General features: G+C 38.8%; 1 protein-coding gene across 1 annotated transcript; it reads right to left on the bottom strand.

Moving 5' to 3' along the window:
* Positions 1–771: 771 nt before the first annotated feature.
* On the bottom strand, positions 772–14,424 carry XKR9 (XK related 9). Its single transcript, XM_024197658.2, has 3 exons — positions 14,132–14,424; positions 2,032–2,255; positions 772–1,415 (listed from the first exon to the last, which is right to left on the bottom strand). Exons 1-3 carry the CDS (start codon positions 14,401–14,403, stop codon positions 772–774), a joined length of 1,140 nt encoding a protein of 379 aa, XP_024053426.2. The 5' UTR covers positions 14,404–14,424.
* Positions 14,425–22,538: the final 8,114 nt, after the last annotated feature.

Here is a 22,538-nt window from a genome sequence, read left to right as displayed (position 1 = left end):
AATCCACACAGGGTGTGTGGGAGGATGAGAGCACAGCAATGAAACAGGAGGGTGTGTTACCAGAGCATCTGTAAAATATACTGATTGAGCACATCTCCCCAAAAGCTTTTTCTGGCCAGGTTCCTATTGCACTGAGCCCAAATTAAAGTTACTCTTCCCTGGTAGAACTCCCAGGGTAGGGCTGTGGGTTTGTAGCTACTCTTCCTAGTGAATACATGTACCTCTCTCACTGGGAGGGTAAATCAATCGTCTGTGATCCCTGTGTTCAGGTACAGTTAACATATCACAGTCCTTGGTTATTTCAGATGAAGCTCAGGCCTTTCCCACTGCCAAGTAAGGAGATGTGAGCCTTGTTTTGAAGAGAAGTACATTTCAGAAACAAAGACGATGTCAACAGTAACTTGGTTTGGTTTTATTTTTCCTACATTCTGTGTGGAAAAAATAAAACTGGGTTTGGGTGGGAGGGTAGGATTGGTTGTTTGTTTTGCCTTTACAGGGGCTATTTTTGTATTTTATTTGTTTTGCAAGTGATGGAAAAACACCAATATGCAGAAGTGCTTAGTTCATTTTATAAAGTCTTTGCTTTGTAGAGTAGTACAGCAGAACCAATAATTATTCAGAGCTGATAACTACTACCATTCCCATTAGCAATTATTTTACTTGAAATGCTCATTGCAAGTATGAAAAGTAAAGACAGAGTAACTAAGAGTTCCCCAGGCAGTATTTGCTTTGATTTGCACATATTTAAAAATTCACATAATTCTATAACGTTCATGGCATTATGAAATTTCTTATTCTACTGATTTCTTCTTCTCTTTCTCTTGCTAGTCCATCAACTTTATCTGAAGCACTCTCTTGTTTGAAATAAATAGTGGGATGAAAAAACTTATAATAAACAATAAGACAAATAATACCTAACCCCAGAGTGAGAACAATTGTGATGCTCACAAATGTAAAATATAATTGCTCAGTAACTGAAGTCTTCCAGAACAAACACACACACATTATGCCTAAAGTTACAACCACATGAGTGGCATAATAACTAGAAATATACTTTTTTGTTTTTTCCCCCTTGACATTAAAAAATGTAAAAATAAGAATGATCCCAACAACAGTCCTGAATAAAAATTCCATCCTCTTAGATTTGCAAAACGTAGTGTGTTGCTTCAAAGTCCAGCTGAAGCCCAAGGTCCAAAGAAATATTAGCAGAACTATACTACTTATGATATTTAATAGGGTGACCAGTGCAATACTCAGTATCCAAGAAGTCAGTGTGAACAGTTTATACAAGAGGTAGATTAACTTAGGAGGCACCCCAGAAAATTGATTATTATCAGGTAGAGATTTTCGTAATGATATCTGATAGTCAAGAGTTGACCAGGAAATGCTGCAGAAAGATGTGATGATGGAAGCATCTAAATAAAACACAAGGATAGATGTTAGTTCCATGGAAAAACTTAATATATTTTTACTTAAACATTCTTTATATCTGAGAGGAAGAATGGTCCAGTTGTTAGGGCACTTGTGAGACCCAGGTTCAATTCCTTGCTCCTCCACTAATTTCTGTGTGACCTTGGGTAAGTTACTTAGCCTTTCGATGCCTCAGTTCCCCATCTGTAAAATGGGGATAATAGCACTGCCCTACTTCACAGAGGTATTGTGTGGAGAAATATATTAAAGACTGTGAGGTGCTCAGTAATGGGAGCCATAGAAGTACCTTAGATATCTCCCTATTCAATAAGCGAAAACAAGATAGACTACTCTGAAATGATTCAGTTGGTTACATCCATTAGCTTTCACTTATCAAACACAATACAATGTTATTGGTAAATATTACTATTACATATTACAGTGAAACTTTCCCCAGAGTTTAGTAAAATAGATAACCTAATAGAGGAGGTTTTAAACTAAATGTTAAATAAAATTGTACTGGGATGTGACAAGGAATACTTTAAAGTGTTACCTAATACTAGGGATTGCCTTCTTAGTGGAGATTTAACTATATTCAACTTTTGAATGAGAGAGACTTACACTGACTGAAAGCAGCCTTGTCATGCTCCATCAGGATGTAAATCTGAAGAATGAGCTGGGGTGTGGTCTCCAGGAAACTCTTAAATACCCTGAGCATACTAATATCAGTCACTGCATCAATGGCGCATTTATGAATGATACTGGCAGGGCCCCCAGTAAGTTGATCTCCTGAGCTGTTTTGTTTAAAAGCAGCCTGGTAGCCATCTTTCAGTGCAAACCAATACCTACAAAGAGAAATATATATATATATAAATTTGGTTATATGGGGTTTATTTTAAAAGCACTGTTCTCGAAAATAGTAAAAACTAATTAAGATTTCAGCCATTTTGTTCTTAGTTCAAATTATCATTATTTGTTTTTAATTCTCTTTGAATGGAATCCTTTACTTCTTACTAATGCAAAAATGCACATTGAGGTTAATGTTAGTGATGGGTGCAATCTAGGAAACTAAATTGAATGGAATGAGATTGGCCTGAGTAAAGACCATAGGACTGAGTTAATTAACTTTAATTTCTTTAAACAGGATATATTTCTGAATCTCCCCTTTGCTGCCTCTTGTCCGCTTCTCTTTAGGATGACACTCTGATTCATTTTGCATCCACCCAAATCCCTAGATGTACACATGCAAACTGGAGATTGTGCATACATGAAACTATGCGTGTATGCATGTATCCCTTAACATGAACGTCAGCTGATTTGCACATCTATATCAAATTTGCACATTCTTTTGTAGCTTCATTTTTTAAAATCTAGCCCTAATTCTTTAAGCTGTCTCTTTTCTAAACACCCATAGAGACTTTCAATATAGAAAATAACTCTCAGGGGACACATATTTCAGACAATGACATGATCTGGACGGTGTCATATGATAAATCATATTCTTTGTCAGATATTGAGGGCATATAAATGACCTCTCAAAACATTTCTATTTTCTCCTTAAGGCTATATAATCGTTTCCTTTGAAAGAAAACTAAATGGAATGATACATTATACTAGAGCTAGTGAATCATGACAGATTTACTTCCTGCCTGCGAAGTACCTTTTCTGTTCAAGATATCTGTATTGCCATGTGGGAGACCTAGGTTTAATTCCCAGTACCAAGTCATTTTTTTTCAGCCCTAGAGGAGTTGGCAGGGCTGTGGAAATAGAGTGCTTAGCCTTAGCCCCTTGAGAAGAGGGAATACTAAACTCTAGTCAAAAGAGACACCATCTGGATATTTAAGGAAGCAACTGTGATCATCTGCACACAGAAATCTATTCAGTCCTCCTTGGGGAAAAAATGATAGCTGCAAGCAGATGTAGGACCAGATCCCCAGCTGGTAAATCAGTGTAGATCCTTTGACGTCAAGAGTTACACCTGTGCTAGATAAGGATCTGGTCCATTGCCTCCAAAGTGGAAGTTTAAAGTAGGGTTGGGAAAACCCTGCAGATAGTAGATATGGTGAGCCAAGTCTAAAAGAACAGGCTCTAAGGGCTAATTACCTCATTTATTTCCTGTGGAATTGTTTAGCAATAAACAAAGAGTCTTTCAGAACCAGTTAGCAATGAACATACAAGAAAGAACATCCCCTAATAAGTATCCATGTAGGCCTCACCCCTGTCATCTTTCAAGGCAAAGTAACAATCTCATCCACTGAGTGCTTGCCCAGTGATTCATAAACATAATCATAAGTGATTCATAAACATCTGGTGTGCAAATTGCTGAAGAGAGACCATTCAATTATCATTGATTCCACTTTCAAATCCTTGGAACTTCCACTAGCCTTGTCCAAAGAACCTATTCTGACTCCACTATTGACAAAACAGTGGAAAAACAGCCATTCCACTAGGGAATTAACCTTTATTGTGCCTACTTTTTTGGTGTTGTGTCCCGTGGTTTAAGGTTTTCCTGAGAAGGCTGGTTCCAGCTCTGAAATATATACTAATGGTGAACAAATCTTAGAAGTTCAGATTAGGCTCAAAGTAGCATCCAAAAGTTTGGATACTTGTCTGATATGTTCAAACCTCTTTGCTTTTCAAATCGGACTGTAAAACACACCAAAAAAACCCCTCTTGACTCTATTTGTGCCTGAAATACCACGTAAAAAAATAGGCTGTTTTCAGAGATGCTGAAATGCCATGAACTTTTTAAAGCTCAAAAATATTTATATTTTGAGGTAAGTTTCCTAATGTAGCCAAACCACTTCACATGATTAGAATATACACCTTCATCACAATGCCTTGTGCACACAAAAAAATGCTGCAAAAGTTATAATTTAATTTAAAATAACACAAGATTTATAATATAGACACCACTCCCCTTCAAAAGAGAGCTGTTTCGGAGCAGAGAGCTAGGGTGTGCAGCATCTAAACCTTTTGCAGGGCACCTATTCAAGTAAATAATTTCTACTATATCCTTCATTGGACACATGCAGAGATCTATTTATCTGTTTTATACTGCTGCCCATCACCATAGTACTGAAACTTTTCCATGTAAAATTAATAGTGACATTCTGAAAGGATTCTAATGCAGGGGTAGTTTAAGCAAATCTCAGACTCCTTGCAGAGTTGTTCTGGGGGCTTCCAGTTACAAGGCCCAAAATTCCAAGTGTGACCTCTCTCCCTACATTTGGCCAACTATTCTACAGTGCTAGCTGGGGGTTCACACCAGGGACATGGGTGGGGAAAATAGTGATTGTTTACACAAATGGTGAATGCATCTGAGGACTGAGTTAAAATGGGGAAGCTACAACCACACCTGTCTGCTTCAGCAGAGAGTGAATAGGCATGGAAACTGAACTTCCCTTTTCACCAGTGTAGGTGGGTGATCCCTCCAGGTCAGGGGTGAGGCACATTGGTGGCCTGCAGTGCATGACAGATTTCAGTCATCTGAATTTTAAATATGACACCTTTCACCAGCATTAAGGGCCAAATCCTGCTCTGTGGCCATGGAGGATACAGGTCCTATGACAATGCTGTGCTTTAACAGAGGAAAAGGAGAGAGGCAGGGTTTGAACATCTATGCCACCTGCCTGCTGCAGTGCTCTGCTTTGTGTGGGCTCCCTGTGTCCCAGCAATGCACTACCCATTGTCCCCAAAGAAGGCAGGGTGTACACCAGCCTTGGGGCTAAGCATTGCAGCAGTCACAGCTATGGAGCAGCTATGCTACTACTTCATGGCCTAGAGGACTGATTCCATGCCCTTCTCCTTGCGGAGATCCTTACAATGCAGCCTTGACACGCAAGCTGTGCACTACTTCCATGATTTGGCTCTGACTCCATTACTTAAAAGAAAGAAACTCACAGGTGGAATTGTTTTCTTGTATTACATTTGTTGCATATTTATTTCACTGTGTTCTGAGTAATCGCCCATAAATAAAATCCTACACTGCTTGGCAAAACATCTGTAACTTTTTCAAGTTATAAAACAATTAAGAATGCAAACATCTGGTTCTTGCCTCCAAAATGTAAACATCTGTAAAGTTTGCAATGTTTTCAAGAAAAACTGTTAAAGTAAATCAACCTGTTACACACACTCAACCATCAGAGCCTGAGTTTGTCCAAACACCAAGTAAAAGTGCAAATCTGATGCACTGAATATGAGCTCCAGAGCTCAGTCCTGGGGGAGCAGTCACGGTACGAGGTGAACACCTCACATGTTGTTAAAGGGATTCCTCCAGAATAAGGTGTGTACTGGATATTATAGAATCATAGGACTCAAAGGGATCTTGAGAGTCATCTAGTCCAGTCCCCTGCCTCATGGCAGGACTAAGTATTATCTAGACCATTCCTGACAGGTGTTTGTCTAACCTGCTCTTAAAAATCTCCAGTGATGGAGATTCCACAACTTCCCTAGGCAATTTATTCCAGTGCTTAACCACACTGACAATTAGGAAGTTTTTCCTAATGTCCAACCTAAACCTCCTTTGCTGCAATTTAAGCCCATTGCTTTTTGTCCTATCCTCAGAGGTTAAGAAAAACAATTTTTTCCCCTCTTCCTTTTAACAACCTTTTACGTACTTGAAAACTGTTATCATGTCCCCTTTTAGTCTTCTCTTTTCCAGAATAAACAAACCCAATTTTTTCAATCTTCCCTCATAAGTCATGTTTTCTAGAACTTCAATCATTTTTGACGCTCTTCTCTGGACTCTCTCTAGTTTGTCCACATCCTTCTTGAAATATGGCACCCAAAACTGGACACAATACTCCAGTTGAGGCCTAATCAGTGCGGAGTAGAGCGGAAGAAATACTTCTCGTGTCGTGCTTACAACACTCCTGCTAATACATCCCAGAATGATGTTTGCTTTTTTTGCAACAGCGTTACTCTGTTGACTCTTATTTAGCTTGTGGTCCACTATGACCCCCAGATCCCTTTCTGCAGTACTCCTTCCTAGGCAGTCATTTCCCATTTTGTATGTGTGCAACTGATTATTCCTTCCTAAATGGAGTACTTTGCATTTGTCCTTATTGAATTTCATCCTATTTACTTCAGACCATTTCTCCAGTTTGTCCAGATCATTTTGAATTTTAATGCTATCTTCCAAAGCACTTGCAACCCCTCCCAGCCTGGTATCGTCCACAAACTTTATAAGTGTACTCTCTGTGCCATTATCTAAATCATTGATGAAGATATTGAACAGAACCGGATCCAGAACTGATCCCTGCAGGACCCCATTCGTTATGTCCTTCCAGTATGACTGTGAACCACAGATAACTACTCTCTGGGAATGGTTTTCCAACCAGTTTTGCACCCACCTTATAGTAGCTCCATCTAGATTGCATTTCTCTAGTTTGTTTATGAGAAGGTCATGAGAGACAGTATCAAAAACTTTACTAAACTATCAATTACCTATTCTCTCATGATAGATTTATTAGAATGTTCATAAATTATAAATATTTTAGCATCCATTCTGGCCATTCAGGCAGCTCATTTGAATATAAAGCTTACACTTATATAATTCTTGAAACAACCCAACATTTCATTTAGCACCTGTAGATCTGCATATGAGCTGAGTGCCATAAATAGACCGACATGCAAAATCAGGTCTATGAAAAAATTTGCTCATTACAAAATAGCAACTACAGCTGTCAGCGATCTCAGCAGTTTAATATATTTTAAAAAAACAAATTTCATCAACTATGTTACAAATGATACCTCACTTTACTAAAAGTGAAAGATTTTTTTTTAATTCACTCTTTAGTCTGTTTGTTTATAATATGTACTCCCTCATTTTAGACAATGAAAATAGATTGTCAGTTTCACTTTCTTTAAAGTTAGTTCCAATCCATTTTGCTTTCAGTTTCTTATGAATTAGCTCAAGGTTGCAATATTGGGAGGCAACACTGTAGGAGAGTGATTATTTTTTAAAAATATATATTTCCTTATTAATTAAAAATATATCCATTAAAAACATTTATATTGATCTTAGATTTGTAGGAGAGAAGTGTTCACACACAACCTAAGTTCTGGGGACAAATTTGATTTGGTCATGTCTCTCCTATAGGGCTAAATATAATAGTGCTATTTTTAAAACAATAACTGTTAAATAATATCTTTTTATTATTCTAGAGTTTACTAAGAATTTGTTACTTGACAGACTACAGAACAGAATGTTATACTTTATTTACTCCTGAAAATATCACGTCAGCCGTAAGTATTCAGCTGTCAGTTACTGCTTCTAGAAAGCGCATTCATTTTGATAGAAACTGGGGGGGAGGGGGAGAGGAATGGTTCTGCCTTTGTGATATTGTCTTCACAGGCTGGAATGGAAATATGCTTCCATTCCAAAGTGTCTGGAACAGAAGGATCTTTTGGATTCCACTCTCCATCTTCTGCCTTGAGCAGAGAGCAGGATTCAAATCAGACAGAGCTAGCTGTGAGGGCGCAGAAAATCACTGTGGAATGTAATCTCTGCTGCTTTATTTCCCACTAGTGATCTCTGATTGACTATCTCCTTTTATTTTAATAGCAGTTTCTAATTATTTTTCACATTGCTAAAATCTAAGGGCCGGGTCGGTCATCCCCTACATTGGGGAAATCTGTGAAAAAGGCAGGAATCTTTGTTTGTTTACACTCAAAATATCCTCTTCATCATTTCATCAGGTGGGCCTGTTCTCCTACGAAACTGGCCTCCTAAAACCATGGCAACATGCACAGGTCAGGGATGCCTGTATTTATTGCTTTGTGACATCCCTGGCAGCATACCTGCTGCTTCCATAGATATGAGCCTTGAAGGATACAGTGTTGTCAATGACTCCATGCTAGCTGCTTCTCCTTAAACCTTAAAGGGAAGTCATCTCTTCTGTATGTTAATCTTCTGAACACTAAAAAGGGGCAGTTTAAGTTCTCAGTAGTTACAAAACTAAGTTTGTTTTGTTTGTTTGTTTGTTTGAAGGAAAATACCCCAAATAGTAAACACTGGTAGAATATGAACAAATACATATTATTACTTAATCTCTAGTGCAGGGGTGGATAAACTACGGCCTGGTGGCCACATCTGGCCCTCCAGATGTTTTAATCTGGCCCTCAAGTTCCCGCCGGGGAATGGGGTCCGGGGCTTGCCCCACTCCGGCGCTCCAGCCGGGGAGTGGGGTCGGGGCTAGCCCCGCTCTGCACAGCTCCCAGAAGCAGCAGCATGTCCCCCCTCCGGCTCCTACACGTAGGGGCAGCCAAGGGGCTTCGCACGCTGCCCTCGCAGCTCCCATTGGCTGGGCAGGGGGGACATGCTGCTGCTTGAGGTAAGCGCCACCCCTGCCCCCCTGCCTCCCTCCTGCACCCCCCCCCCCTCCATAGCCAGATGTGGCCCTCATGCCAAAGTCTGCCCACCCCTGCTCTAGCGCAATTAAACTATTGCAGCACCCATGTTAACATCCTCTCTGAAATTTGGTCTTATAAATCCTCTACTTTTTAATGTTAATTGCCTCCCTGACCACCAGTGGAAAAAGAATCATTTTTCTTGAAGAACTTCTTGCTATTTGCATGAGTTGCTTGAGGTATAGCCGCCTCTGTTCTGCATTGGTGTTGCCTTGTACAAAATCCATACTTGTAGCAACAGAGCCTTTTGAAGTTTTGCTCTGAAATTCTCTCATCATTTTGTAAAATGCCTTGACATAGTCCAGGGTGCCACAAAACACACAAACTCATTCCAATTCCTAATGGACTTAAAAATTCAGCTTCATTAAAATGATTTTCCAGGTGCATCTGCCCCTGTTCAGACAAATGTTTCTTATCCCTGATTTTACATATCAAGAGACATGATGGCAGCTGCTAACATAGCCCTGTGCTGTGTCACAACCAGCTGCTGAAGTTCAATCTTTCTCAGGTATCCTGAAACTCACCTAGACTCTGATCCAGAAAACTGCTCCAGATAGGTGGACCTCTGAACCCAGGAGTAGGGCTGCTGAAATTAATCACCCCTTTCCTCCAGCATTCACTGTTAATGCTTTGTCCTATTTGTGTTTATCACTGTCCTGTTGTCTGATCTGAAACCTACCAACATCTATGGGAGCCTTTCCACTGACTTTACCTGGGCTTTGGATCAGGCCGCTAGTAGGTAGATTATGTCAGCTCTTGTTAAATCACCAATAATCGTAATAATTTAGTTCCATTAAAAAACTGTTGAGAATAAACATTATGTTAAAGGAATTAAATGTTTACAATTCTTTCCATTTTAATAATCTAAGCTCTTATTAGCAATATAAACAAGGATTTTTAAATATATGGGTGACAGAATACACCCCTGTATTCATACCCTACACTCTATTGTAATAATCTTTGTATAAGGTATGCCTTTTAAGGTATCATTTGAAAACTCATAATTTGCTGGTCAGTTTTGTCCTCATAAAATGTGTGGCAACATTGTATATGAAGTTATAAGATTCCCCTGTATGATGTTATTAACACATGTTCCAAACCCCACAGCCTGCCCAGGCAGAAGTCAGCAAACAGGTCTGTCCTAAACAAAGGAATGTGTGCTAAGCAGTAAACAGGATCATCAAGCAGGAAGGGAAAACAAAGGAAGCTCAAACAGATGGAAAAAATCCATTAGGGAACATCCTTCCACATAGACTGTCTCCTGTTTCTCAGCTGGAAATGTTTTTCAAGAGCGACAATGAAACTATAAAAAGGAGGGGCAAACACACCAAAGGACCCCTCTCTCTTCCAGCCCATTGCATTCTCTGCACTTGAGAAGACAAAAGAAACAGCCATTGGACTCTGGGGAAGGGGTCCTGACCTGTAGAGATTGGTCAGTAATCTTGCTGGAAGCATGTGGTGAGAAATTTTGCTTGAATCTGATATAGTTTAAGTTAGATACTAGAACTCATTTTTTCTTTATTTTTCTTGTAACCATTTCTGATTTTTATACCTCATTACTCATACTCAAAATCTATCTCTTTGTAGTTAATAAACTTGTTTTATTATTTGATCTAATCCAGTGTATTTAAATTGAAATGTTTGGATAACTCCATTTAAGGTAATAAGATGATATATTATTCCCTTAAAGGAATAACTGTATTACTATATTTGTACTGTCCAGAAGGGGGCTGGACAGTAAAGGATATATATTTCTGTGGAGAATCTGAGACTGGGAGTATGTTGGGGTCACCCTGCAGTATAACTAAGGCTGGTGAGTGACAGGCTGTAGTTACACAAACACATCTGGGAGTGACCTGCATGCTGGAAGATGTTTGTGAGCAGTAATGATTGGAGGCTGCAGCAGCAAGGCATTGTAGGCACCCCAGACTGCAGGCCAGGAGAGTAACAACCCCCACCCAACACCGATCTGGAGAGCATCCTGGTATGTCACAATATGGTTTTAATATTTATTGTTGTTAACATTTATATTGAGATAGCACAGCAAGATTCAGCCCCATTGTACTAGGCATTGTACAAACATATAATATTCCCTGCCCCAAAGAGCTTACAATCTAAAAGATAATTATCAGGTGTCTGAGACAAATGACAACCAGTGTGGAGTGTGGAAGAAAGGTAACAAATAAATATTATAGGAGGTTTGTAATACTTAACCACTTAGTAGTAGTGATCACAGCTCTCCACCTCCCTAGCCATTATTAAGTTGTACTTAACAATGTGAATTACCACAGAGGTGAGTTTTGCATAAGGACTTGAAGGAGGACTAGCTATTTTACAGATTTTCACTGGGAGCTTTTACCAGCGCAGGAGGGGAAGCATGGGAGAGAATGTGGAAGTTCTTGTTGGAAAAATGGAGAGCCAGATGGTTGACATTGACAAAAGTGAAGGTAAGAGTCAACTTTGTAATAAATTAGGTAGCATGGTCAGTTAGGTAGCATGAAGCAAAACTGTGGAGGATGTTGAAGGTCGGGAGAAGAGGTTTGTGTTTGATGCTGTCATGGCTACAGGGCAAATTGCACCTTAGACTCCTTTTAATCCCTCTCAAGTGCACCCCTTAGCTGACAAGCCTGGCTTCCAGCATCTTGCTTTGGGTAGAATCATGCGGAAGCAATCACTCTCAGGCTGGATCTCTGGGCTACAGCCCCCTAGTTTCCAACCACATTAACAACACAAGTCCAACTTGTTTTTTGGCATCTGTAAATTACCCTTCAGGAGTCTGTAACAGCAGTGACGCAAAAACGTTGTCTTTGAAACCATTATTTATTCATTCCTCAAAAGGTAAAAAGCATTTAGGAAAATTGGTTATCATACTGAAAGGCCTGGGCATATACTTCCTTATTTAACCTCTCTATCCATTGCTCAAAGAGGTCCAGCTTATTCCCATTTCTGAGTTGGGAGAGCCAGCCTGTCCTGCTTGCAGTATACTCCCTCTGTCAATCTGGGTGTCAGATTCCATTTGTTGACAACCCATTCCACACTTCTCCTCCCTGAGGCCAGATTTTTTTAGGTTTAGGATTCTCTTTGATTCTGTGCTCAGCCTTGGCAAGAATAAACCATTCTAGCCTGGATAGAGCCAGATATGAGGTATATGTACCCCAACAAATAGCTTTTCCATTGCTTTCTCCAGGACTCTTATCTGTGTCACTCCTTTGCTTCCTGATAGTTTCACCCTTAGCCTCCTGTGATATAACTCCTGGCAGTTAGGCAGGTTAATATCAAACATAACCTGATGAGGATATATTTATTTTTAAAAAATACACCTAATGCCCTCTTTCTCCTCAGAGAAGGGGAGCCAGAGGAGGGACTTAAAGAACAGGTGACAGAGCAATGAACCAAGAAGATGATCTTAGCAGCAGCATTTTGAATGGATTTGAGAGGGGCAAGAGTATACAGTGAGAAGAGGAGGGGCCAAGGACAGGGTCCTGAGAGACTCTTACCAAGAGAGGGAAGCTGATAATGTCCCTTTAATACTGAAGGCTAAATCTCAGTATAGCTAGACAAATCCACCAAATATATGGGTTTGCTAAGAAGATAAAAACTTAGCCAGACAGATAACAGGGACATTTCTAGCCCAAAATTAAAATCTTGTAAAAACAAGCTTTTATAAAACCTAACACCAATTTTCAAAATGAAAACAATCCTTTTAAAACAAATTAATATTCCGCAGCAGTGTTAGAAACACTAGCATTGCAACAGGAAGAACATGAAAGTAAAACGGACTGTAAACAAAAGAATATATGAGAGGCGAAAGTAAAGAAAGAAAGTAAACAGTGATAAGTAAACCGGATCTTAAAAATTATTTCACTCTTAATAATCTAAGGTTTACAGGTAAAGAAAGTTGTTTGAGATTTTTCAATTGGCATAAATGCACCTTTTTAGAATGTCCACAGTTTATAAAAGTATTTTAAGGAGCATTTAAAATTAGCATTTTCTTCTATGAAGTACATGCTAAAGCACATAATTATAGTGTCTTTGGCAAGTCTACATTTTCCCAGCAAGAAACCTGTTACTCACAACAATCATATCCATAGATGGATTAAGATCCAGAACCTCTGAATTTCTCAACAAGAAGTTTTCACATCACTTTTAAAAGGGAAGTGATGTGTAGTCTCAATATAGATGCAAACTGAATTGAAAATTACTTTTCAAAGCCACAAACAGAGCTGAAGGAAAATTTTTAAATTTACTGAACATGCACCTGTCAGCAAACAGGGATTCTAGTCACCATGGACATGAGCCTGCAAACACTCACTACAGAGCTCAGTGCCTAATACCATGATTAACTGCTCATTCCTGTCCTCCAGACTCAACCTTCTTTCTATCCATATCACTGCACTTTCCATGTTAATGAATTTCTTTCACCTCAGCTACCCTCAGAGGCAATTCTCCCCTAAGTATCACCCTAAAAACTTCTTTTTCTTTATCAGTTACACAACTGACTTTCTCTGTCCAGCATTTTTATGTAATATATCCTGTATAAAGAATGTGGTGCCAAATGAAATTGAATTGTAACAGTTACAGCTAAAATAATTATTGATAAGGAAAATGAAATAGGTAAGACTTATATCTACATCAAAAATGGAGGGCCAAATTTACCACTAGCATAAGGGAACACAATTCCATTGACATAAATAGAGTTGTGGTTGCTGTCACAGCAGTAGATTTGATCTGGAAGTTGTATTAACATAACAATAGGGCTTCTGGTTTAACGGGTTATTAATTTCATGGGGGGAGGGTATTTTTAGCAATATTTGAGTTTTATGTAGATGTAAAAAAACTAGGGTTTTTCGGGGCTCTTTGTACATACTGTAATGAGTAATGTATATTATATAATGAATAATCTCTTTGTAATGTTACCTAGTGCACTTAACGTTGTACTGTTTCAAACAGCACTATGTTAAAGCACAGTAAGGAACCTTTAGTGTGTACCAACAGGGTCTACACAGACCAATTAATGCACAACATATTAGTGTGGTTTAGAAATCATGCCCCCGAATTAGTCCGCATTAATGCTCTATGTAGACAAGGCTTTAGATACAAGTAAGCACTTCAGGGGTTTTTCCAGAGTTTATGGGATAAACTCTAGTTTTAATTGATTGATTGATTGAATTTGGGGTGTTTTATTGCTGTTTATCAGTTAAAACCTAAAATCAGCAGCCCTGCATAATTAGCTGACACTGAAAGTTCATAGTGAACCACATAAAAGCAATATGATTTATTTTTGTAATATTTGAAAGTTGGCATTTACCTTGTAAAAATTCCACCATGCAAGAAATGAAGTAGAAAAATCCAGTTCAGCTTCCCAGGATCAGGGCTTCCACAGTCGTCTTTAAACCATTCATAACTAAATATCTGTACTATTATTGATGACAGCAACCTAAAAACCAGTGTCAAGATACCCAAAGAATATTGTCCCTCACAGAAATAGTTACTAGTGACCCAGATATCTGCTGCAATATCAGCTACATAAATTACAATTCCAAGAACTGACATAGTAAAATTCCACTTAGTAAATTTCATTATGAGTTAGTTTTTCATTATTGTCACTGCGTTATCACTTAATATAAGAAGGAGAAGAAGTCAGAGCATATCTAAATACACTCTTACACCTAGTGATACAACCTTCTCATAATGTTTTCTATAAAGCAAAGCTGTAGTGTATATTTTCAGTATGGAAAATTGAATCAAAATAAAGAGACTTCAAGTTTTATGCTCTTTGCTAGAATACTAAACTAATTCCATTGCTACATGTCCATTCCAGAAAGCGTACATGTAAACATCTTTTTAATTACGCTGGTAGATGTCATTCTTCCTAGTTGCTGGCTCCTGAAAAGAAGAATAAATGAAGAGTCACCAATAACAAGAGCAATAATTCAGAAAAGCATAAAGCCCCCCAGCAAGTCACATAATAATTTAAAAGGAAAAGAAAAGTGTATAGGAGATGCTCATGGACAATCACTGGGGAAGATTAATTTCAACTGGTCAGAAGTTTCTCTCCGGACAGCAGTGATTCTGAACCTTGCCCAGTACCAGTGGAACTGTCTTGTTATAAGTAGACATTTCTAAGTATAGAATTAAGAGATGCTAAGAAACAAGCCCATTACCATGAGCTTTTTAAACCTCAGTTAGTGTGGGTAAAGATGGTGACTCCTTCCCAACACTACTCATTAAGACAGAATATTCATGAAAGCCAGCCTTTCTGGACTCTCAAAAGGTATTAGAGGCAAGGTGCGTGAGGTAATATCTTTTACTCGACCAACTTTTCTGTTGGTGACAGACACACACTTTTGATCTTACACAGAGCTCTTCTTCAGACCTTCTTACCTCACCTACCTTGTCTCCCTAATCTCCTGGGACTAACATGGCTACAACAACACTTTCAAAAAAAGTGTCTTCCACAGTCAACAGCTAATCCATGAGAATCTGGGCTTGTTTCAAGATACTACCTTCTTCCTCTGCCTCTGAGTGCTCACAAACAGTGGAGAACAATCATACCTTGAATACACATCATTATACAGCTACACGCATTGTGTGATTGGAAGACTTTTCACTGTTTAATGGTTTTATCTTTCATGTTTGTCCATATACAGTGACTACAAAAAATTACCCCTTAGAGGCTACTGAACAGGATCGAGGCTGTTTGTATGAAAGATCATTCCTGTGCAGGAATCACTAGCCAGACCCTGCCTTACTGTAGAATATGTATCCTTATTATCGGGGAAGCAGATTACAGTTCCTACATTTAGGTTGCCTAACAATTTCCATTATAATGATTTTTGTGACTTTTTCTTTGAGAATCTCTCACGCCTCTATTGTTTTCAACATACCTTTGATATTCAGCAGAGGGAATGCCCTTGAGGGATCAGTCTTGGGACCAATCTTATTTAACATTTTCATTCATGACCTTGGCACAAAACGTGGAAGTGTGCTAATAAAATTTGCAGATGACACAAAGTTGGGAGGTACTGCCAATACAGAGGAGGACTGTAATATCATACAAGATCTGGAGGACCTTGAAAATGGGAGAAATAGAAAAGGGATGAAATTTTATAGTACTAAGTGCAAGGTCATGCACTTAGGGACTTACAAGAATTTTTGCTATAAGCTGGAGACTTCTTAGTTGGAAGCAACAGAAGAGGAGAAAGCCTTGGGTGTATTGGTTGATCACAGGATGACTCTGAGCTACCAATGTAATGTGGCTGTGCATCAGGCAAAAGATTTCCAGTAAAGATAGGGAAGTGTTATTGCCATTATGCCAGGCACTGGTGAGACCTCATCTGGAATACCATGTGCAATTCTGGTCTCCTATGTTTAAGAAAGATCAATTCAAACTGGAACAGAGAAAGGCTACTAGTATGATCAGAGGAATGGAAAACCTACCTTACGAGAGGAGACTCAAAGAGCTTGACTTGTTTATCCTAACCAAACAAAGGCTGAAATTAAATATGATTGCTCTCTATAAATACATCAGAGAATAAATATCAGGGAGGGAGAGGAGTTATTTAAGTTAAGCGCCAATGTTTACACAAGAACAAACAAATATAAACTGGTCATCAACAAATGTAGGCTTGAAATTAGACAAAGGCTTCTAACCATCCGAGGAGTGAAGTTCTGGAACAACCTTCCAAGGGGAGCAGTGGAGGCAAAAAATCTAACTGGCTTCAAGACTGAGCTTGATAAGTTTATGGAGGTGATGGTATGATGAAATTGCCTACAATAGCATGTGGCCCAACCCTCCAGGATTGTCCTGGAATTAAAGATTAATCTTTAAGTAAAGATTATGCCATGTAATGAAACCTCCAGGAATACATCCAACCAAAATTGGCAACCCTACCCATTTGCGACTGCTAGTAGCAAAAATCCCCAATGGTTGGAGATGGAGCACTAGATGGAGACGGTTCTGAGTTACTATAGAGAATTCTTTCCCAGGAGTCTTGCTGGGGGGGGTCATGCTGACATGCTCAGGGTTCAACTGATTGCCATATTTCGGGTCAGGAAGGAATTTTCCCCAAGGTCAGATTGGCAGAGACCCTGGGATTTTTTTGCCTTCCTCTGCAGCATGGGGCACAGGTCACTTGCTGGTTTAAACTAGAGTAAATGGTGAATTCTATGTAACTTGAAGTCTTTAAATCATGATTTGAGGACTTCAATAACTCAGTCAGAGGTTATGGGTCTATTACAAGAGGAGGGGGTGGTTCTGTGACCTGTGATGTGCAGGATGTCAGCCTAGATGATCTCAATGGCCCCTTCTGGTCTTAAAGTCTATGAGTCTATGAGCTGTGGAATTGCATTTTCTTTGTCTCATAAAATTCCATTCAGTTTTTGTTGAATTATAAACTGTTAAAAGTCACCAGTTCCCTTCTATTCTCTCACGTGCATGTGTCAGGAAAATTTTGGCAGCATACCAAAATAACCAAACATATGAACATTCCAAAATGTCAGGCTCACACCACAACCAAAGCAGTATCAGACAGACACTTTATGGGGAACCCCTGGGGGCAGCCAGCAGAGCCGGGGCAGGAAGGATTGGAAGGAAGAGAGTTGGGCTGGGCTTGCTTTGGATTTTTGGACACCTGCCCACTAAGAAGTGAACTGAGACCATTAGCTAATATGACATAGACCACAAGAAAGATCCTGACAATTCTTAATTGATATTGACCAGACCAAATTTTGAATAGTAACCTAGCTATTACGAGTCTTCTGTTCTCTCAACTTCCTATCTCAAGTCTTGGCCTAGCTGTGGTCAGTAGAGTGACGTACTCTACGAACTCAGATACCTGGAGTCCCTACATCTGACAAAAAAAAAAAAAAATGGTCACTAACTTCTTCCAAATATCAACAGCAATTGACATGAGCTGGGGAGGTTAGGGGAGTAAACTTTGGTACACAGTAGTGCATGAGCTAAACTGAACTTTGCTCTTACTAATATTTCATAACCTAATCATTCTTTCATTTATGTAATATTTAAACTGGCAGCCTGTGAGATATGTTTCTTAAAAAAAAAAATAATGCCCTGAATATACTTGATATATAAGGATCACTTCACTCACCCTTAATATTTAACTGCCATTGTAATGGGTCACAGTAACTACTGCACAGTTTTTAGGATGGTGGATGAAGAATATATCACTATTTGAAAATATAAGAATGTAGCTATTGGCCACTACAGGAGGCAGAATAAGACTTGATGAATAAACAGTCTGGTTCAATATGGCAAGTCTTATGCTTCTATTTGGACAGGGATAATATAATTGTTGATGTTGATATCTTCCAGGATAGCAGGATTAACATGTATAATGGGCAATATGCTATGGGATACCTGGGGGCAAGTTTTTAGATGACTTCAGTCATGATCTGTGATTTTTGTGCTTGAAATATGTGTGTGTAAATTGGGTAGTTAGACTTCTAATTACTCATATGGGCCCCATCTCTGTACCCTCACTTCAGTATCTGAGCAACTCATAAACATTAATGAATTCATCCTCTCCACACTCTTCAATAGGGAAGCATTATAATCAATATTTTGTCAAGGTAGCACAGGAAGTCTGTCACAGATCCACAAACTGAATCCATATCTCCCAAACTTCACTCTACTGCCTTAATCACAAGACCATGCACAAATGCCTTTTTGCAGATGCATCTGAAATCTCAACTGGAAATCTGACCCTTAATGTATACAAGTGTTTATGTGTAATCTATGACAGTCCTTCCAATAGTTAAAGCATCTCCTAATGCCATGTGGGGTACAAGTTCAATGCTGACTTGGAGAAGGGTGTTGTCTCCTATGCCCTACAGCACCTGGAATCTCCTAGTCCCTGATCCAAGACCTCTAGGCTCAAAATTTGCTTACTGTACAAGATCTGTTAAGATATCATCCATAAGAAGTACAATTTAAGTACCCTATGCTGCAAAATGTGCCCATTCTGAAACCCAATATACCTTTACACAGTCATTCCGAGATAGAGCAGAAGCTGTAAAATACTAAAAAGTAGACCTTTACCGCTTGAAATATATTTAAAAACACTATCATAAAATGCAAACTTACCTTAATACCTGCCACAGACAAGTCAAAGTTTTCACTGTAAAATCCATAGTCTGCTCCAAGCAGCTTTGAAGGTCTGAACATTTCTCATACTTTCACTGTGTGTCTCGAAAGTTTGCCATCAGCAAAAGTGAAAGGCTACATGCCATAATGGAAACTGAAATTTAAATCACCTGTTGACCATGTGACATAGTTAATAAACTGCTAGCTATCTGGAACTGTCAATCCTTATGAATGTATACATTATTGGAATAAGAATTCTAAAAGAGCCTTTATCTATGGATTTTTAATATAGTCCTAAAATAAAGGTTATTTAACTAAATTTCATTTCATGTCTTTTACTCCATGAAAGTATATCCACTTGTTGAAATAACACTGGTTTCTTAAGACTTATTGATCAAAATCAATCTACATATATATGTAGATTTAGCAAAGCCTGTGAATATATTTGACTTATTAATAAATAAAGAATTGTTCAGCAGTTGTCTTTGCAATAAGATACATTGTAAAATGTATACAAAAGGTAAGGGTTTTGCTTTTTCATGCAATGAGATGAACAGATGGCAGATGGCAGATGAATGTGTTTTGATGCTTGGAACAGGTAAGTGTACAAAAAAATTCTCCCTGGCAAAAATGCAATAATGGGGAAGCATAAAGATTCAACAGATTAAAAAGGGAACATCTGCTGATGGCCAGAAAATACATATATCTTTTTTTTAAAGTGTTTTATAGCCGCAATTGCAAAGGTATAAAAATAACAAACAAACAAAAAAGCTCAAACAAAAAAAAAATCCTATCTCACTAATACTTCTAACTAGCAGCTTCTAAATTATATTGGAATGATTTATTTTGTGAAAACATCTGCATTACCCTATTCAGCAAAGTTTGTATAATAAACACAGCATTATATTTCCATGCTTAGGCAACAGAGATGCTATTATTTAGCCTCAATGAAAAGCTTTTACTCTCAGCAGTTACACATATCATGGGCAAAAGATAAAAGCTGAGAACCACATTTTTAAAGGTGTTTAGGTGTCTATTTGCACCAAAAAAAAATTTTTTTTTAAACTTGGCCGTGAGTTAATATCATTTGGTTGTAAAATATGAAGCAACCTCATTTCAAAACTCATTTTGTTTAGTTCTTTTGTTGTTTATAATGTTCACACTCTCCTGTTCAGACTATTTTTTTCGCAAATAAATAATCTTTGGTTAGTATGCTTGCTTTTACTAAAAATGCAAACCTGCTACTTGAATTGGAGAAGCTGAAGCAAATCACTGTCCACTCTAGAAGCTCTAGTAGAATTGCAAAAACATATTAACAGCAGCCACTTCAGTCAGTGCATACTAGAAAGAGGGGTATCAAAGTTTTGTACCTGGTGGTCAGGTCCTGGAAATGAAGACCACAGGCTTTCTTGTGGCAGAAAGAACCTGTAAATTAATTCCTCAAAGGATATGACTGCTGCCATCTACAGACCAAATAGCTTCATAGCTCCTACATGTAATTAGAAAAGATTATTTATTTAGAAGAAATTTACACTGATACTAAAAAAGAAAAAAGACACTTGATGGTTGATTTCATAAGCAGTCAGAATCTTACCATTCAAAGCAATTAAGGAGGAAAAAATCACCAGCACAGTTTGTGGGAGATTTTTAGCAAATTTGAAGAGGTTTTCCCTCTCATACTTTCAGGATTATGCAAAAAAACTGAATTTACATTAGAGAGAGTCAGCTACCAAAATACACAAGTTGCCTAGGTATCTTCAGATCCCATCATTTTTATATGTGACATCACAGATATGCCTAACCCAAGAACCAAATTTTACCTGATGGCTGAAAATAGGTTTAATGGAGCCCCAAACAGATGCACATGTACACTGCAAAAACAGCATTTTAAGGCACCTGATTTCTGGATGAGGCCAATTCCATTCACCGACCCATGCTCAACTATAGACAGTAGGAGTAATCTAGAAGGGGGAGGGAAGGTTGTGTGTAAAGGCCACTGCTGAGTCAGAGCATACATATATAACATGCAGCCTTAGCCCCTCTGACTCCAAGCAAATCCTGTAATTGCCCCTCTGAGGCTGAAGATCCTGGAAAGTGAGAAATTAATGTGATGAGTGTGATATAAATAATGGTTCCGATAGATTAAAGAGGCTGGCTTGGCAAAATTATGGAGGCACCAGAATAGAGACAGCCAATAAGTGTTCTGTTGTCCATCTGCTGTCTGGAATTTCTGGTGTGCACCTATAAACAGCTCCAGCCAGAATTTAGTCCCAGAGAGATTTTTAATCATTGCATAAAGGATCATCAACAGAAGTAATACTTTCCAGACCAACATCATAACACTGTCAGACCCACACTTTGGTATCCCTCCCAAAAATTCTACTTGTACAGATAGCCCATAATTCTAATTGTGTCCCTCCCACTGTTTAGGATAGTTACCTTCACTGGATCTGTGAAGGTAGGCATGGTGATCCGTGGGTTTCCTGTATATAGTTGTCTGTCAGGTTCCATTGTTGAAGCTGATCATGGTATCCAGGGAGATTTCCACTACAACTTCAACAACCACCACCCATCCATTAAACTCTCTCTGGAACACTCCCACACTAGCATGAACTTCCTGGATACCACCAACAATAGAACCTAAAGACTACTATATACAAGAAACCCACGGATCACCACACCTACCTTCAGAGATCCAGTGGCCATCCTAAATGCACCAAGAAATCTATAGTCAGGCACTCAAATACCATAGAATATGCTCCAAGGAGAAAGTCCAGGATATATACCTTAACACACTAAAACCGCCTTCTCCAAAAAAAGGACACTTCACCAGAGAAGTAGCTCACATCATGGAATGTGACACCCAAATACCCTGAGAGAACCTGCTTCAGTATGGAAATAAAAAACCCCTCTGACCACACACCCCTAGTTGTCACCTCACTGGAACCCATACAGGGTAGCATTAAACAATTACAACCCATACTTCATGGGGACTACAGCTTGAAAGAAATCTTTCCTGAACCCTCCTCTTCTGGCCTTCAAACAATCCCCCAGCCTCTCCAAACTCATTATCAGAAGCAAGGTCCCCACAGACCAGGACATACCAACTCAAAGCGGCACCAGATGCTGTCAGAATAGATGCAAAACCAGTAGACATATCTCCACTGCTAGGATGATCAACAACTCCCACAACATACCTTTTGAGATCCATGGATCCTACACGTACCTATCACAACATATGGTGTACCTCATCCAGTGCACTAAATGCTCCAATAACAACTATGTGGGTGAAACCAGACAATCACTATGCTCTCACATTAACTTATACAGGAAAATGATAAAAGACAAAAACACCATATCACTGTGGGTGAACACTTTTCACAAAATAAGCCCTCTGTATCTGACTACTCAGTCCTCATTCTCAAGGGAAATCTGCACAACAAATTCAAAAGATGAGCCTGGGAGCTTAAATTCTTAACTTTGCTAGACACTAAGGCCGTGTCTACACTAGCACTTATGATGGCAAAACTTTTGTCACTCGGAGGTGTGATAAAAGCACCTCCCTGAGTGACATAAGTTTTGCTGGCATAAGCACCGCTGTGCACAGTGC

Source organism: Terrapene carolina, unplaced genomic scaffold (assembly GCF_002925995.2).
Source record: "Terrapene carolina triunguis isolate 2854851 unplaced genomic scaffold, T_m_triunguis-2.0 Scaffold58, whole genome shotgun sequence".
NCBI classification, from domain to species: Eukaryota; Metazoa; Chordata; order Testudines; family Emydidae; genus Terrapene; species Terrapene triunguis.
The sequence above is the reverse complement of the archived record's forward strand: the minus strand, read 5'-3'. Positions and strand labels throughout refer to the sequence as shown.

Coding starts and splice junctions, on each gene's coding strand:
- XKR9 (XM_024197658.2), bottom strand. CDS start 14,403: ATGAAATTTACTAAGTGGAATTTTACTATGTCAGTTCTTGGAATTGTA. Junction 2,256..14,131: donor CATGGTGGAATTTTTACAAG/GTAAATGCCAAC, acceptor TTCTCTTTGTAG/GTATTGGTTTGCACTGAAAG. Junction 1,416..2,031: donor CAAGGCTGCTTTCAGTCAGT/GTAAGTCTCTCT, acceptor TGTTTTATTTAG/ATGCTTCCATCATCACATCT.